General features: G+C 46.0%; 1 protein-coding gene across 29 annotated transcripts in view; it reads right to left on the minus strand.

The window, feature by feature from the left end:
• Window positions 1–10407: 10407 nt before the first annotated feature.
• The window catches only part of phactr4b (phosphatase and actin regulator 4b), a 187444-nt gene continuing 179378 nt past the window's right edge, over window positions 10408–18473 (minus strand). For all 29 annotated transcript variants that reach the window (XR_013648178.1, XM_078932858.1, XM_078932862.1 and 26 more), the window contains one exon: window positions 10408–11056. Coding sequence is in view for 28 of the 29 variants with exons in the window: in XM_078932858.1 (XP_078788984.1) it covers window positions 10881–11056 (176 nt within the window). In the remaining variant the exon portion in view is untranslated. The remainder of the gene's footprint in view (window positions 11057–18473) is intronic.

An 18473-nucleotide genomic window follows, 5' to 3' on the forward strand; every position in this document is an offset into this window, starting at 1 on the left:
AACTGAATCGGCCTCTCTTCAATGAGCTGGGAGTTTATTCCATAAAACAGGAGCTTGGTGGCTAAACGCTCTACCTCCAACCGTACTTTTACTAATTCTAGGAACCACAAGCGGTCCTGCATTTTGCGAGCGAAGTGTTCTTATCGGATGGTAAGGGACTATGAGGTCCTATGCGGTCGAGTAGGAGATCTTGGATGAGATTACCCTTGCTTGTGAGAGAGCGGATGTTCAGAAGTCCAAAGTTGGCGGAGAGTTTGGCTGCCGCATCGTTTGGTGACCAAGGTAGACGGGCCAGGAAGTTTTGATTAGCGCGACGACCGAAGTATCTCTGCGGATTATTTCATGAGCATATTATTTTTGGATATTTTGCACAAGGGAGACTTAATGCAGAGAAAATATATGTAGTTAATTTACTTATGATTATGGCTAAATACTTTATACACAAGTGTAAATATGCCAACAAAAAACAAATATTCTATGTTTTTCAGAAAGAAATGGTACTGTATGTAAACAGTATAAAATCCTCCACTAACAAAAAAGCTGTCAGAACAGTGGAAACATGGTCTCTTTTGAAACTGTATCCCTTGTGCTATCCTAGGCACTTTAACATTTGGAGTTGGGTCATCTAGACCCACTAGACAGTGCGCTGAACCTTTTTTCTTCAATGATTTGTGATCTTCACTGGTGTCCATGGATTACATGAAATCCTCTTAACCAGGGGTGCTCACACTTTTTTGGCGTGTGAGCTACTTTTGAATCGACAATGTCTTGAAGATCTACCTATAAATATATATTTATGTATGTATATAAACGCCCCTCTCACCCTCCGCGGGTGGTTTCTCCTCCAAGCTCGGGTCCTCTACCAGAGGCCTGGGAGCTTGAGGGTCCTGCGCAGTATCTTAGCTGTTCCTAGCACTGCGCTTTTCTGGACTGAGAGGTCTGAGGTCTTTCCAGGTATCTGTTGTAGCCACTCCTCCAGTTTGGGGGTTACTGCCCCGAGTGCTCCAATTACCACAGGCACCACTGTCACCTTCACTTTCCAGGCTTTCTCCAGTTCTTCTCTGAGTCCCTGGTATTTCTCCAGTTTCTCATGTTCCTTCTTCCTGATGTTCCCATCGCTTGGCACTGCCACATCCACCACAATGGCTTTCCTCTGTTCTTTATCCACCACTACAATGTCTGGTTGGTTCGCCATTACCATCCTATCAGTCTGGATCTGGAAGTCCCACAGGATCTTTGCCCTCTCATTCTCTACCACCTTCGGAGGTGTTTCCCATTTTGACCTTGGGGTTTCCAGTTCATATTCTGCACACATGTTCCTGTATATTATTTCAGCCACTTGATTGTGGCGCTCCATGTATGCTTTCCCTGCCAGCATCTTACACCCTGCAGTTATGTGCTGGATTGTTTAAGGCGCCTCTTTGCACAGCCTACACCTTGGGTCTTGTCTGGTGTGGTAGATCTGAGCCTCTATCGCTCTGGTGCTCAGGGCTTGTTCCTGGGCTGCCAGGATGAGCGCTTCAGTGCTGTCCTGTAGGCCAGCCCTTTCTAGCCATTGGTAAGACTTCTTGATATCAGCCACTTCAGTTATGGTCCGGTGGTACATCCCATGCAGGGGTTTGTCCTCCCATGAGGATCTGTCCTCCAGCACTGTATCCTCTGCTCTCCATTGCCTGAGACATTCACTGAGCGCACTGTCATTTGGGGCCTTGAGCTTGATGTACTCATGGATCTTGGATGTTTTATCCTGGATAGTGGCTTCTACGCTCACTAGTCCTCGGCCTCCTTCCTTGCGGCTAGCATACAGTCTCAGGGTGCTGGATTTGGGATGGAACCCTCCATGCATGGTGAGGAGCTTTCGTATTTTAACATCCGTGGTCTTCATCTCTTCCTTTGGCCATCTTATTATTCCTGCAGGGTATCTGATAACTGGCAGTGCGTAGCTGTTTATTGCCCAGGTCTTATTTTTGCCATTGAGCTGGCTTCTCAGGACTTGCCTTACTCGTTGGAGGTATTTAGCTGTTGCAGCTTTCCTATCTATCTCTCATCTATCTCAGATGTGATATATATATATATCCCTTGTGTGGTGTTCATATTGTTGTTACTCAGCCAGTGTTCGTGGGTCTGGTGGACCCGTTGCATGTTGTAGTTTTTATGCCTCACAATCAAACACTTTGATGTTAAAATACTCGACAGGTGTTTACCTCATCCATTTACAATCAGTATATTTGGTTGATATTTGCCCTTTACCTTTGTTAGATCACATTCATAACTCATTATTTAAAACGTGATAAAGAAAATCAATTAAAATCAAGATATGAGTGGAAACAAATTTTCAAGTGAAGCAAGGGTTTTCAAAACTACTGCCTTATTTATTTGAACACAGAAACTGAACCCATTCAGGTGCACAACACAAGCTGAACACAAGGAGTAAACCTATTAGTCAAGACAACACGTCAGCCCCATTGAACACATGGCCTCCTAGCCACTAGCCTGTACAACACATGGTCCTGGCTGCTGACGGCCTGGTCCTGTGGCTGGGTGCTGATGCTCAATCTAAATGGCAAATTGCATATACTTATATAGCGCCTTTCTTCCAACAAGGACAAAGCGCTTTACAGTCACAGACCCATTCACCCAGTCACACACACATTCACTCACTGGTGGCGGCTCCGCTGCCAAACCCAGGCGCCCGCCTGCCACCAGAGGCAAGGTGGGGTTCAGTGTCTTGCCCAAGGACACTTCGACTCATGGGCGTGCAAGGCGGGAATTGAACCTGGAATCTTACGATCATGGGCCGGCCGCCCTACCGCTGCTCCACGGCCGCCCCAATCTAATCATCTTCTTCAGAGTCACTGTCAGACTCTGAATTTTCAGAAATGTGATCCTCCAATTCTGAAACCTCCTCTTCTGAATCGTCTCCCTCTACATCATCATCAAAAACGTCTCTCTCGTCTAAAATCAATTCCAGGGCCCTCTGCGCAGAAAGTCTTTTGGCCATTTTGATCAGTTGTGATAAGAAACCACACTGGCAAAGCTATATTAAACGTGTCCCGCCTCCAATTTGTAGCAGATAAAGAGCGAGATATTAAAGATTCCCGCAAGAAAGTCAAATGGTCAAATGTGCGGGAGAACGAGAGCAAACAGAGTTGATGCTTGAATTATTCTAACAATTTTGCAACCTTGTGCGGGAACCGCAGGTGCAGAAACAGAACTCACATTTACAGTGAATCTTTCTCTCTTTGCCACTCTCTCTCTCTCTTTCTCACTGGTCACACACACACACACACACACACACACACGCACACACACACACACACACACACACCTACACACACCCACACACACCCACACACACACAGCAGGCCCAGACAGGTGGAGGACAGAGTGTATAAAACATCAATTTCCACACTTCTATTAGCCCCGGGTCCAGTGGACCCGAACATCTTATATGTAATAGAAATGTGTTGGGGGGGTATACGGTGTGTGGTCATTAAAAATGTATTCTGATATATGTTCTTCACAGAAAATGAGCCAAGGCCAGTGAGTCTGAGTTTGAAAAATTAATTAATGGTATCATTTTTCTTTTGATAAAAAGTGAAAATGGGTCCCACAGACCCGAACACCACATAAGGGATATATATATATATATATAAATATATATGTATGTAAAGTACTATTAGTAAATGTTTGTTATTTATGTTTATTAGTAACATTATTGTTTATGTACTGATGATTAAAAACTACACAGTAAGATTACGCAAAGATACTTAAGCATTAACAGATAATTTTATTACAAAGACAGAAAGCAGCAACCATCGTATTTCATACTCTGCTGTTAACCGTGGAATGGGGGGAGCATCATGGCGTTTCAAAGGTGCTGCTGGCTCCGTACGAAGCGCGTGCCTTGGACATAACAGCTTCCTTATGAGCTCGTATTTGTCAGGCGAGAACCGCATAGTTGATAGCAGGAGGAGACACGCCGCGCGGAGCGGTCTTCTGCAGGGAACTTGACGTGACGCGGGGCAGAGAGCAACTCTATTATGTCAGAAAACACACGTCTGCAGCAACGTATGCATCAGAGGATGTCCGATTGGCCGTTCTGCATGTCAATCAAGTCCCGTACTTCTCGGTGAGGATTTTGATTGGCTGGTGGATTTTTAAGAAGTAGTTTTTTTTAATCTTCTCTGTCCCGCAATCTACCCTCATGTCCTTGACGATCGACCGGTCGACGTAATGAGCATCCCTGGTATTCACCTTTATCCACCTTTGTCATGGTAGGGAGAACACGTCAATGTGGGTCAAAAGGTGGGGTCATCTAAGATAGCACAAGGGTTAACAAATTCCTTTGCCTTTATTATTTTTGTTTTATTTTTGCTTAACCTGTTTTACATTGTTATTATGTTTTGGGTCTTTTTGTTCATTTTCCTGGCGAACGTGAAAATTGTATTTTGCACACAGTGTGGAGTTTTGTGTTTGGTATTTTGTATGTCTAAAGAAGACAGAATGCAGGCTAGAAAAAGGAGGAGCAGAAAATACAGGTGAGAGGAGACGACGCTGAAGTTAGCTTCCGATTCGCGAGGGCACTACTAAAGGAACATTCTACTGCATTTTTCCCACTAAGATCACCTAAAACCAGGTCCTGTTCAAAAACCCCACGACCTGGACTGCTCATACCTGAATTATATTATGCATTAGATATTAAAAAACACTTTAATCACAGTTTTTGATTTGTGAAACCTTTCTCTGATTTGTTAAAATGTGAAAAAGGATGATTTGATTGCATTTTTTGCACTAAGATCACCTAGAACCGGGACCTGTTCAAAAACCCCAAGACCTGGACTGATCCAACCTGGATCTGAGCTCAGAAGGATACATCTGCGCATCTCCAGCATCTGCTTTATTACTGACCTTTTTCTCTACGCAGGAAGAAGATGCTTTACTGCATGACACCATTTAGGCAGCCAGGTGGAGCAGAACTCAGTCATTTCAAGGAAGATGTTCCCTGCCTGATGTTCTGAAGGTGGATGAAGGAGAACAGAAGAAAATTTTGAAAGCGCTCCAAAACTGCTCCCTCGAGTGAATGTGACGAGAGATTGATGGAACTGTGGGAGCTTTTCGTTTTTTATTTCAGTTTTTCAGCGACTGTGAAGCATTTTTCACAGAAATTATGAATAATTGAAATTTAAAGATGTATATGTGTTTTGAGGAACAGTAAATCGCAGTGTCTGCCATTTTTAAAAAATGTTTTTATTGTCTATATTTGTATATGTGTAATGCTATAATGACTGTAGCATTACATTCATTCATCTTCTATTCCGTTTTACCCCTTTTGTGGTCACGGGGCTGCTGGAGTCTATCCCGGCCACTTGCTGGTGAAGGCGGGGGACATCCTGGACAGGTCGCCAGTCTTTTGCGGGACCACAATCACACATCCATAAACTCTCACATTCACACATATGGACACTTTAGAGTGACCAATTTACCTATTAACCCTTGTGCTGTCTTAGATGACCCCCCCCTTACATTGACGTGTTCTCCCTACCATGACAAAGGTGGATAAAGGTGGAAAGATTTCATGTAATCCATGGACACCAGTGAAGATCACAAATCATTGAAGAAAAAAGGTTCAGAGCACTGTCTAGTGGGTCTAGATCAGGGTTTTTCAACCAGTGTGCCGCGGCACACTAGTGTGCCGTGGAAAATTGCCCTCATTAACTGATCTAAAAACATTTCCCCTCTCCAGGAAATCAGCTCTTTGTTCATCCAAACAGGTCCTGAGAAAACACTGAATAGTTAGGAATATGAAAGATCATAAAATACTTTTTTCTTTGTGTTTATTTGATTCTATTAGCCATTTTGATAAGAATGACGGTAACGCGATTTAGCTGCAGCTATAACTGTTTTCTGAAAAGTCCCGCAGCTTCCACCAATCATTCTTGAAGGCTAAATCACATGTCATCACTCTGACCAATCAGAAGTGTTTAACGTCTTCACTTCCTTGTTCCGATTCTTCTCATAAAGTCTCTCAGTTCCAACAATCATCAATCAACCCACAATTATCACAAAAATACATGTCAGATTGCCGGGGGGGGGGGGGTGTAGATCAAAACAGACTGAGTTTCTGCGTTTTTGTTTTGTTTTGGGATGCTGGTGTGCCGCGGGATTTTTGTCAAGATCAAAGTGTGCCGTGGCTCCAAAAAGGTTGAAAAACACTGGTCTAGATCAGTGTTTTTCAACCTTTTTTGAGCCACGGCACACTTTGACCTTGACAAAAATCCCGCGGCACACCAGCATTCAAAAAAATAGATAAATTAAAAAAAAAGAAAAAGCTCAGTCTGTATTGATCTACAGCCGCTCTGCAATCTCACATGCATTTTTGTGATAATTGTTGCAGAAAAGGCTGGAAGCTGCAGCTGTTTTTTCTAAAAGATGTATTAAAAATTCAGTCAAAAGATTCAAAAACTGTTTGATGTGTGTTCGTTGTTTTAAGACGTTAATAGGAGAGACTCATTGTGCGCTAAGACAGTCACTTTACTGCATCATGGGAGATGTAGTGCCTGTAATCCGCCGACCGCAGAAAGACCAGCGTCTTTGAGCTTCATGGTTTTGTTCACTTGTTCCAGTCCGATACCAGATTCTGTGGAAAGCTACACCGCTAAAGACGAGCTTTAGCTGGTATTTTTGTTAGAACAGAGAGACTTTTTTGCGCTAAATCGAAACAAGGAAGTGAATACTTTAACCACTTCTGATTGGTCAGACTGATGACATGTGATTAAGCCTTCAAGAATAATTGGTGGAGACAGTTAAAGGGGCGGGACTTTTCCTTACACAGTTATAGCTGCAGCTAAATCGCGGTATCCCGTTATTCTTATCAAAATGTCTTTAATAGAATCATATAAACACAAAGAAAAAATAATTTTATGATATTTCATATTCTTAACTTCTCAGTGTTTTATCAGGGCCTGTTTGGATGAACAAAGAGCTGATTTCCTGGAGATGAAAATGTTTTTAGACCAGTTAATGAGGGCAATTTCTCACGGCACACTTGACCATCTCCCACGGCACACTAGTGTACCGGGGCACACTGGTTGAAAAACACTGGTCTAGATGACCCAACTCCCAACGTTAAAGTGCCTAGGATAGCACAAGGGTTAAGCATGTTTTTGGACGGTGGGAGGAAGGCCCGGAGAAAACCTACGCATGCATGTCTATTTTGGGGTTTTATTTTCCGCATTTAACTGACCTGAGACTATGCACTCCTTGAGTTGTGGGAGACTGAGGATAAAACACAACAGTTATTACACAATATCTTGGTGGAACCTGGGTGTGATAAATTATATATTTTAAATTGTGATATATTTTTACATGACTGTAATAGGAGGCCCCTTCGGGTGTCGCTATTCCCACTGTGCAGAGGGTATAAAAAGGAAGTTTATGTGTGGTTGCCATGGCGCTAGTTTCCTGTGAGAAAAGCTGGTTAGCTCACAGAGCGGTGTTAGTTGGCTCGAACCTAGAGTGTGGAAAGACTGCTTTTATCCTTACCTGTTGATGTTTTTAAGCAGTGCCTGATGTTTTTATTTTTAGTTTCTGACAGGATCACGGTAGAGCTAGATCCTGATTTCCCGGGGGTTTTATTGACTGGGCCTGGTGAGGTTGTGTGACGCACCAGGTATAAACGTGCTTTTATCATTGTTCCGATTATTATTAAGTGCATTTCCAGCCGAACGGACTGCGGTCCAAACCCTTCTCTGGATTGAACGCTATAACAAAGCACCTTCCCTGCCTTCAAACACTATGAGACCAAAGCTGTTCTGCTCAGAGACACGGTTCGCTCGTGTGGAGCAGCCAGTTCATTCTAACAGACACAGATCTTTTTGAGGGTTGAGGGGTAGGGAGGTTAGAAGAGTGTGACCAATCGGTGGCCAGCTGAAGGGGTATGTGCGCGCGTTTGGTGTTGCAACTGCACGGTAAGGCCGAAGAGAACTATCTAGCAACCAAACCAACTCTCCAGCAAGGCCTAGCTGCTGTTAGACACTACATGCTTCAGTCTGCCTCCGAGTTTGCCCATTGAACACTACGTGCCGTGGTAGGACGCAGTGCAGAGCCGCATGTTTGTGTGGGAGCCCAGCTGCCCCAAGAGCTGCTTATGCTGGGAGAGAATATGCCTGCGAGCTCTGAGTCTCGGTTCCCCGAGAGTTGCATTACATTCAGATTTTTCCCCCACAGATTTTCAGATTTACCAAAGAGTTTGCACTGTCAGAAGACTGTTTATGTATACTGCACTGGAAGAATGTTCAAAGATTATTAAGTACATGCAGTACATGGTTGCCGTATGGAATGGGCCCCCCCTCTCTCGGTTTTATTTGCACCTTAGACATGTAGGGTCCTTGGTATGGGGGGTGCTTGGACATCACTGTGAGTAATCAGGAGATGTCCCCTCAGTGCCCTACTCGCCAATTTTAACTGCACCTTAGACATTTAGGGCCCTTGGTGGGGAGGGTGAGGGGACATCACTGTGAGTAATCAGGAGATGTCCCCTCAGTGCCCTACCCGCCAATTTTAACTGCACCCCCCTTAGTACACACACCCCTCCCCCCTCAAAATATACATTCCAACATAAACACACACACATGCACACACACACCCTCACTAACACACGCACAGTCATTTCGCAAGGAAGGTGGGACCTTGGACCATCTGTCCCCTACCCCATCCCTGGTGGGGCGTGCGGGGCCCTTGGCAATGCCGGTCGTGTCCCCCGAGTGCCGGTTTCCTGGGCCCGGCAGTGCTCTCCCCACGCGGGGAGAGGGATCCCTGAGCTTTCTGGCAAGGCCAGCAGCCGGGGATCATATCACACCTGAGCCGGGGGTGTCTGTGTCCCTGTGGGCTGTGTTCTGGTCCTTGCCGCCGGGTACTGGGCCTTGCCAATTTCCATCTGTGGCCGAGCCTGGTCGGGCCATGTCTACAACAACCCTGGTGGGCCCCCTTCTTCCTGGGGTGCCCTCCCTCCTGGGCGGGGGCGGCTGGCCCCTGTCTTGCACCTTTCTGGACCGTGGGCCTGGTGGGTGGCTGCCTGGAGCGTGGAGCGGGTCTCCCTTTGGGGGTCCTGGCTCCTACCTGGGGTTAGGGCGGGGGGATGCCCAGACCCCCTGGGTGGTGATGAGGTGCTCATCTGGGGCTGTGGGCACCCCTCTCGTGTGGGGCCCGGCGTTGGGCCCTCCTGGCGCTGCGGGGGGGCTGCTCTCCTGGTTGGGCTGGGGCGGCGCTCTCTTCCCCCCCATGCCTCCCTGCTCTCTGGCTCTGGGGGCCTCGTGGCGGCCCTGGCCTGGGTGGCGGTTGTTCTCTGCCTGCTGCCGTGTGGCGTTGGGGGCTTCTGGTTGCCGCGGCTGCAGCGGCGGGGGTCTTGGTGTGGGGGTGGCTGGTCAGTCCCCCTCCTTTTCACATTCCAACATCCATTTTAGAACATAAACACTCAATTGAGCACAGGTGTTAGCTCACCTTTGCACTAATAGTTTGCGTGATTGAATGAATGAAATATTTCACACTAGTTGGCTTGAAGGCATAAGTATGCGTGTGTGAACAATATCTGTATTGTGTGCATGTTGACATGTGCATTTTTGCAGTTAACAGGTGTGTTTATAGCAATTCAGTGTGTGTGGACAGGCCCCGCCCCTTTGAGATTTGTATTCAATCTGAACCTTACCGTAATGATAAACATCCAGTAGCTTGTTGCTTTATGCTGCTTCATGGTTTTACCCCCTCCCCCCTCCTATCCCCCCCCTCTCTAATGTCCCTTTCTCTTCTTCCCTCCTTTCCTTTTCCGTCCGGTCCAACACAAAAGAATTTCAAAAACAATTAAAATGAATAAAGTTTGGCCTCAATTCCAAAAGGGGTTTATTCTGACATACCTGTGGTTTGTCAGAAGATTTATAACCCCTGTTGTTAAAGTAAAATATGTCCAACACAAGAGGCCCTCAACTCTCATCTGTGGCCCAGCTGTTGGACAGGACAAGTTTAAAAAAAAAAAAAGTACATGTAGTAGAGTTGAAATAGGGCTGACTTTCTTTTACAGTCATTTGCATCTGAAAGAAAACAGCTGACAGAATCTCCATTCAGATACAGCTATAAGTTGCTGTTACCTACAATGAAGCACACACATGGAAGCAGTTCTGAAAGGAGCATCAAACTGACATGTTCATCAACCATGCAGTTTCATTGTTGCTTTACTGCAGCCACCGCTTTTTTTGTATGCCTCTACAGAGTCTGTGTAAAAAAAAAAAGGAAAAGCGCCTTACAAATTTTCTCCTTCAAGAAGCTTCGAAATTTAAAAGTTGCCAAGAAACTTACCTTTAAAGAAAAAAAACAAAAGAAATTGAAAGCTGCAAAGTAAGTAAAGACTTTAACTAGGGGGAAATTTTTTTTATTTCAGACAGGAAAAAAAGTTTAGGAACCCAGTATTTTTTTCATCAAATGTGCAGCATAGTTGTGTAAATGTTGAACAATGACCAAGAAATATCTCAAACTTGTATTTACGTCTGAACAAGATGTAATCGAATTATTGCTTAAAGAAAACATTGTCCATAGGAGTCATTAACAGTGTGCGTTTTCGTTCTGTACATGCAGCCATATTCACAAACATTCAAAATACCACCACAGCCTTTCAATGATTTTATAAAGAGAAAGATTTTAAAAAACTATTAAAAAAATACTTGCTTGTCTCATACTACGAAATACGTCCATAAACATTTCCTCCCAAGGTAAGAACAGCAGTCCTAACAAAAAGATCCAACTTTCATCCTGAGCTCACGTACCCTCACTACAGATACAGATTAGTCTAGTGCAGAGCATCCAAACACTCCTCCACTCTGGAAAAGACATCAACTCTCTTGCTTGTCCTTTACCAGTAAGACTGTGTGCTGCCCTCCACTGGAGACCAACAGTACTTCACGACCCTCCAGCTGTTTGCCCGTCATCTTCACAGGGCCCCACTCGTCATCCTCCTCCCCAGTGCCAAGCTGGAGGTTGGTTCCCATTCCCCAGGCATAAACAGATCCTGGAATGAGTAGAAACAAACAGAGGAAAGAGTAAGGAATGAAACATAAAATATCCCAAGAAATGAAGAAAGATAACAGCTGAAAAACAAAAAACTGCAAGAAATTAAGGAAATTATAACCCTGCTACTTAAGAACACCCTAGATCAGGGGTCTCAAACTTGCAGCCAGCGGGCTATTTATGGCCCCCGCCTTAATGTGAAAGTTTAATGTTAGTGCGTCCCGCCAGTTTTTTTTTATGACTGACACTTTTTCAGTGTTGTGTGCGGAGCTGACAAACAAACCAATCACAGTAGGGTATATGACTCTTGGGGGCGTGACACTGACTGGGCTTGAAGCAGGAAAACATTTGGGGAGACTTGACAGCCCCCTCCCCGGACCACATGAAGGAGCTCCTTACTTTCCTTTTTAGAACGTGTCTATTCGTATGTAATTTTCGAAATACATGCACCCAGTGCTTAACTTGTTTCTGGTTCGCACAGACCCAGAAACGCGTGCGGCCGTGTATTAATCCTACCCAAATGGTTTCCTGTGACTGCAGCTCACACTCTCCCAGAGGATGAATCTTCAGACAAACCAAGGGTATGACTGAATAAACCCCTTTTGTAATTGAGGCCAAACTTTATTCATTTCAACCATGTTTGAAAATCTTTGGTGTTGGACCGGACGGAAAAGGAAAGAAGGGAAGAAGAGGGAGGGATGTCAGGGGGGGGGGGGGGGGGGGGGGTGATAGTTAGAGGGGGGGGTAAGACCATGAAGCAGCATAGAGCAGACAGGTTTACTGGTTGTTTATCATTACGGTACGGTTCAAATGTAGTACAAAAAGGGCGGGGCCTGTTCACACACACTCAAATATTATCAACACACCTGTTGTTGACATGTTCACATGTCAACATGTACACAAAACAGATAGTGTTCACGAACGCATACCTATGCCTTTGGACCAACTAGTGTGAAATCTTTCATTCATTCAATCATGCAAACTATTAGTGCAAAGGTGAGCTAACACCTGTGCTCAGGTGAGTGTTTATGTCAGGGGTGGTGAACAAGTTTGACACCAAGAGCCAAATTTTTTCACTGTGAGAGTCAAAGAGCCACACCACACACTGACCTGCCAAGACGCACACACACACACACACACGCACACACACACACACACACACACACACACACACCCACACACACACACACACACACACACACACACACACACACACACACACACACACACACACACACACACACACACACACACACACACACACACACACACACACACACACACACACACACACAATTAAAGCTGTATTATTGTCCATAACACACTCCTCTCCCTACAACAGAACAGCAGTATTATAATTGTGATTATTTCAAGAAAAGTGTCCACCCTCAATACATACATCAATGCAGCTTAGCCAGAGTTAACACAGAGACTACCCTAGAGGTCAGATACCCCCTCCACACACAGGCACCTCTCTCTCATTTCATACACACACTCTCTCTCTCTTCATCTCACTCTTTTCTCTGCCTCTCTCTGACACACAACTACTCAGTGACGGGCAGTAAGGTTGATGCTGGTGAGAATGTGACTCCTCTGAAGTCAGATTTATGATGATAAAACTGAATATTTCATCGTTTATCCAACAGCATTTAACTGGTAATTCTTTGTGTCTCAACATTCCTCTTTCAATGATACTTACACCAACAAATACACAAACATCTGGACAGAGCATCCTTCTGGTGTCTGAGTCATTTATATTCACAATAAACACATTAAATACATTACATTTCAGTTGTGTGCAACTTAAATTAATTTTGACCTTCATTAGAATATCTTGCTTTACATGTTTTTTTAATTCAAAATTGTATGACTTACATTTGCATCAAAAGCAAATAATTTCTTAAATATTAATAAATTGCAATGAATCAGTTTATACTAAGTCAGTTATAATTTAACTGACTGCGTCATTCACGTACTCTCCTTCCTGCTCACATTAGGAACCCGGTAACTTCGATACACACCCATTCGCCCAAACGGCATGGAACTCAATTCTGCTAACAGCTACCTGGCTCATGGTTTTACACTGAAAATGCCCCCCTTCCCATGAGTCTTAGGGGCTGAAGGCGGGGCTAAGCCCCAAGCCAGTTGTAGCCTCTGTGATCAGCTCCTTTACGTGAGTGTCGGTCAGAACGGACCGATGTCTGTTCTCCAAATTATAACAGGGCCTTCTTTCAAAGAGATTTCTGCTCATTTATCTCCGGTTCTCTCGCTGCCTCATCAGTGACAAGCAGGGATCTCAGGGAGTCAGTCTCTGTATTAAACGATCAATGATAAAAAGGATCTGCGGTCGTTTCAGTCCAGTTGCGCAAGCAGCGTCACGTTCTGCGCTTCATTCATTCTGATTGCAGCTTTCTGCTGTTTGAGCTCCGCAAAGAAGGCAAGTGGGATGATTGCCGTTTGAATGTGCACTTTGAAAAGCTTCAACTTGTTAATAAAGGAGACAATTTGTGTCAGATCAGGAAGTTTTTCATTTTCTCCGGGATACGTTTTGTTCTTTTCTGCCATGACCAATGTTACTGGTTCCAAAAGCTCATAATAATAAACATCGTGACGCTATTCTGTTCAGTAAAAAGTAAGAATCTTCCCGTCTTCCAGAAACATCCTGTGTTTATCTGTATACTCTGAATTTCACCATTTTGACCATGAGGGTAACGGTGTGCACGCACATCAATCTGTATCTGTGTTCCGGCAGTGGGCGTAACCCGCGCAAATGATTGGCGGTCACGTATGTGTCGGGAGCAGAATCAAACACACACACACACACACACACACACACTGCCAAATTACTTTTATTATTAATTATTTATTTTAATACCCTTTGATGGTTTGAGTGTGGTTTAAGAGGGAAAAAATTATGAAATGAGGCACAGGATATGGAAAATATGACGAGACGCAAAGAGCCGCACGCTCATTGTCCAAGAGCCGCATGCGGCTCGAGAGCCGCGTGTTCGCCACCCCTGGTTTATGTTCTTCTAAATTGGATGGTGGAATGTGAAAAGAAGGATGAGGAGCGCCCAGCCACCCCCACACCCAGACCCCCGCCGCAGCAGCAGCAGCAGCCGGAATTCCCCCAACGCCACATGGGAACAGGCAGGGAACAACCGCCCCCTGGGCGACCAAGACCGCCACCCAGGCCAGGGCCAGCAGGACCGCCGCGAGGCCCCCAGAGCCAGAGAGCAGGGAGGCGCGGAGGGAAAGAGCGCCGCCCCAGCCCAGCCAGGAAAGCAGCCCCCCCGCCGCGCCGGAAGAGCCAAACGCAGGGCCCCACCGGAGAAGGACGCCCACAACCCCAGACGAGCACCCCACCACCACCCAGGAGTTCCGGGCATCCCCCCGACCCAACCCCAGGTACGAGCCAGGACCCCCCAAGGGAGACCCGCTCCGCACTCCAGGCAGCCACCCACCCGGCCCACGGTTGGTCCAGGGAGGAGCAAGGCAGGGGCCCGCCGCCCCCGCCCAGGAGGTGGGAATCCCGGGGAAAAAAGGGTGGCCCACAAGGGGTGTTATAAATATGGCCCGACCAGGCTCGGCCATGTTGGAAGTTTGGCGGGGCCCAGCGCTCAGCGGCAAGGACCAGGACCCACCCCCCAGGGACACGAACACCCCCGGCTCAGGTGTAATATGAACCCCCCCACCGTGCGGAGAGAGCACCGCCGAGCCCAGGGAGCCGGCACCCAAGGGACACGGCCGCCGTCGCCAAGGGGCCCTCACCCCCCACCAGGGAGGGGGTAGGGGACAGATGGACCCAGGTCCCACCTTCCTTGCAAAATGTGTGTGCGTGTATGTGTGTTTGAGAGGGTGTGTGTGTGCATGTGTGTGTGTTTATGTTGGAATGTATATATTGAAGGGGGGGGTGTGTGTGTACTAAGGGCAGTGCAGTTAAAATTGGCGAGTAGGGCACTAAGGGGACATCTCCTGATTACTCACAGTGACGTCCCCTCACCCTCCCCACCAAGGGGCCCTAAATGTCTGAGGTGCGGTTAAAATTGGCGGGTAGGGTGCCAGGAGGACATCTGCTGCTTGCTTGCAGTGATGTCCAAGCACTCCCCCTACCAAGGACCCTACATGTCTAAGGTGCAAATAAAACCGAAAGAGGGGGGGCCCATTCCATACGGCAACCATAGGAGGGGGGCCACTGCCAAGTAGCCCCCCCCCCAAGGCGCATCGCAGGCTAGACCCCCCACCCCCTCACCCTAATATGAAGTTATATGAGGAAGGGGGTAAGTTGGGGACAGCTGGTAGACTGTCCCCCAGTGGTCAAACAGCTGTCCCCCAGCCCCCCCCCCCCAGCAAAGGCGCCAGGGCCACCCAGCCCAGGGGCCCCACCCCCGGAGGCGCCGACACCCCAGGCCCGGCACCACCCACCCCACACAGAGAGAGATGAGCCAGAAAGCGTCGCCCCCCCCGGAGCAAGCCCAGGCCCCCACCCCCAGACGCCGGCCCTGGAGGAGCTCTGGTCAGGCCTTGACGGGACAGAGGAGGCCAACCGGCCGAGGCAACCACTGATTGCCTCAGCGGAGACCCCGACCCGTACCAATAATGGCCCCCCCCTCCCCCCCAGAACGCCCCCCCACAGGACAGGGCCGACAAGCCCCCCACCCCAGACCCCGCAGCCGAAGCGGATGACACCCAGGGCGACCGGGGGCCCCGAGAGGGTTGTCCCATCCCGTCCCAGAGCCAGGGAAGGGCCGATCCCAGCCCCAGGTGCAGATGGGCAGCCCATCCGGCGCCGTGTGTACAAGTTTTTATAAAAGTTTTCAAATGCGTTATTAATCTTGACCGGGTCATGAGTGACATTTCCTGTTTGGTCCGTAATAGAGGTGATTGATGATTTTTCTCTATTAATTTAAGCTGATTAGCCAGAAATTTGCCAGATTTATTAGAGTTTTCAAATCTTTCAAGTCGTAGCCTTTGTATTTGAAATTGTGTTCGTTTATTAATGATGTCATTTAACTGCAGCTTTAAATTTTTCAGATCTCCCAGAATGTGTTCCTGTGCAGAAGCAGCATAAGCAGTCTCCAGGGTTTTGATTTTATTTTCTAATTCTAATAAATCTGCTTTCTCTTTGAGTTTTTTGTGCGTTGAATAAGAAATGATTTTCCCTCTCATGACTGCCTTTGCTTTTTCCCAAAGAATGCACGGTGGGATGTCTGGAGTATTGTTGAAGTCTAAGAAGGTTGCCCACTCTTTTTTAAAGAACTCAAGAAATTCCTGGTCCCTTAACAGAGACGTATTAAACCTCCAGGTTGTACCAGAGGGTGTGGATTTTTCCCTAGAAATATTTACAGAGACTGGTGCATGATCACTGATAATAATTGGATGGATATTGGAGCTTTGAATATTTTTTAAAAGAGAGTTACTGATTAATAAATAGTCTAAACGGGAGTGTGAGTGGTGAACTGGAGAGAAAAAGGTGAACCCTTTAGTGTTTGGGTGACATGAGCGCCAAAAATCTACAACTTCTAATTCCAACATTTTGTCCAAAGTAGGTTGCCATTGATGCCCGAGGAGTTTCAGGAAGAGCGATAAAAATCCCTAGGACGAGTTTTCGTTTGTATCTGTTACTAAAGGTGCTTTTTTTTTTTTAAATTCAAGATGGCCGCCTCTTCCCAAGGTCATAGAAACTTATTTGGTAGCTGTAGAATCAAGCTGGTGGCATGTTTCTGCGATTTCGTGATAATCGCTCAAAAAAAGTGTTTTTTCCCATAATGTAAAAAAAACACAAAAATCGCCATTTCTCTGAGTTTGCCACAAAATGGCCGCCTAGCCGTAGGTCGTGTGGCCATCCCATAATGATTTCAAAACTTCTTTGGGATATCTCCAACACCAAATTTTGGTTTCGCGGCTCTAATTTGAAATATCTTTTTTATGGCCCTATAAGCAATTTTCGGCCCATTCATTTTTTTGTACGGGAACGCACGCTGTGATGTCATCGACTTTGGGGAAGGGGTGACGTTCTCTTTGCTGAAAATTCATTTTCAATTTATCCTAGGTGTGGGCCAATTTTGGTGAGTTTTCGGGTATGTGGCAGGGGTCAAATTTGCGATCAACGGATCCGTTAGAAACGAGAAGAAGGAAAAAGACCGAAGTAGAAACAATAGAAGTTTTTGCGGCAGGTTTCCTATGTATTTTAATGCGGCCTGTCTTTTACTATAGGCTGGGCATGTCTTTTTTGGCTTTAAACCCTTCCTTTGAGGGCTTTTTTTACGTTTTTGTCGTCATTTTTGCGATTACAATTTTGACGTTTTTGCGGTGGTGTTGTGCATGTATGTGTGCATTTTTGTTGCGTTACACAATTGTAATGTCGTTTTGTGCTTTGGGCGACTTTTGACCTGGTTTTTTGGCAAATTGACGCGTTTTCTTGACGTTTTGGACCATTTTGAGTGTTCGACCCTCGTAGCAGTTACAATATGATCCTTGCGGTCTGTGACTGCTGCGGGCCATGATTATGTAGAGCCTGAGCAGATCTCGACAAACAACAATTTAACAACATATGATCTCTTTAACAAGACAGTGGTCCCTTGTTTAACACAAAGGTTACGTTCTAAAGGTAACCCGGGAAAGGCGAAATTTGTGGGGTATGATTGTTGATCAAGGGTGTCAAACATACGGCCCGCGGTCCAGCCGGGTCATGAAGAGTAAAAATTATAAGGGGTCAAAACTGGTAAAACAGCATATCTCTCTGCATGTGCCAAAAGCGAAACTTAACAGCTCTGTGTCTGGGTAAAATGTAGTTTGGTTCCCCGTGAGCCTCACCACTGTTACATTGCTATAAGAATGATCAGTAGTGACACCCTAATGACCAAGATGTCAAAAAGTAGAAAAGGTTGAAGTAAAGTGCTGAACTTTCCAGGAAAAATTTTAAGAATTTAATTTGTTCACGGAGCTGAACTGAATGCAAAACCTGCATGCTTGGTATGTCATCAACAGGTCGCAGTGCTCAACAAACGTAACATTCATCGCCACAATGAGACACCATAAAGAAAAGATTCACTATTTGCAGTTAAGAAAACCGAAGATTTACCAACTATTAGCTGGACGGAAAAAATACCCATCTGCATTTACTGCAGCCGTGACGTCAGTGATGGAGCAGTGACAGCTGCTTTATTGTAAACACATTGGTGCAAACATCCAAACCATTTCCAGATGGTGAATTTATTGAAAAATGCTGAAGGCTGCAGATTGTACCCCAAAAAGCAGTAGAGCTTTGTCAACATAAGTCTGTCAAGGATTACGATTCCAGATACAACATCTCTGAGGAGACTTGGACGCCAAATGAAGGAATCCAGTCATTTATTGTATTTTCGGTCACTATTGATGAAAGCAACGACATCACAGATATATATAGCTGTGCATAT

Source organism: Oryzias latipes, chromosome 16 (assembly GCF_053564925.1).
Source record: "Oryzias latipes strain Hd-rR chromosome 16, Olatipes_Hd-rR_3.1".
NCBI classification, from domain to species: Eukaryota; Metazoa; Chordata; class Actinopteri; order Beloniformes; family Adrianichthyidae; genus Oryzias; species Oryzias latipes.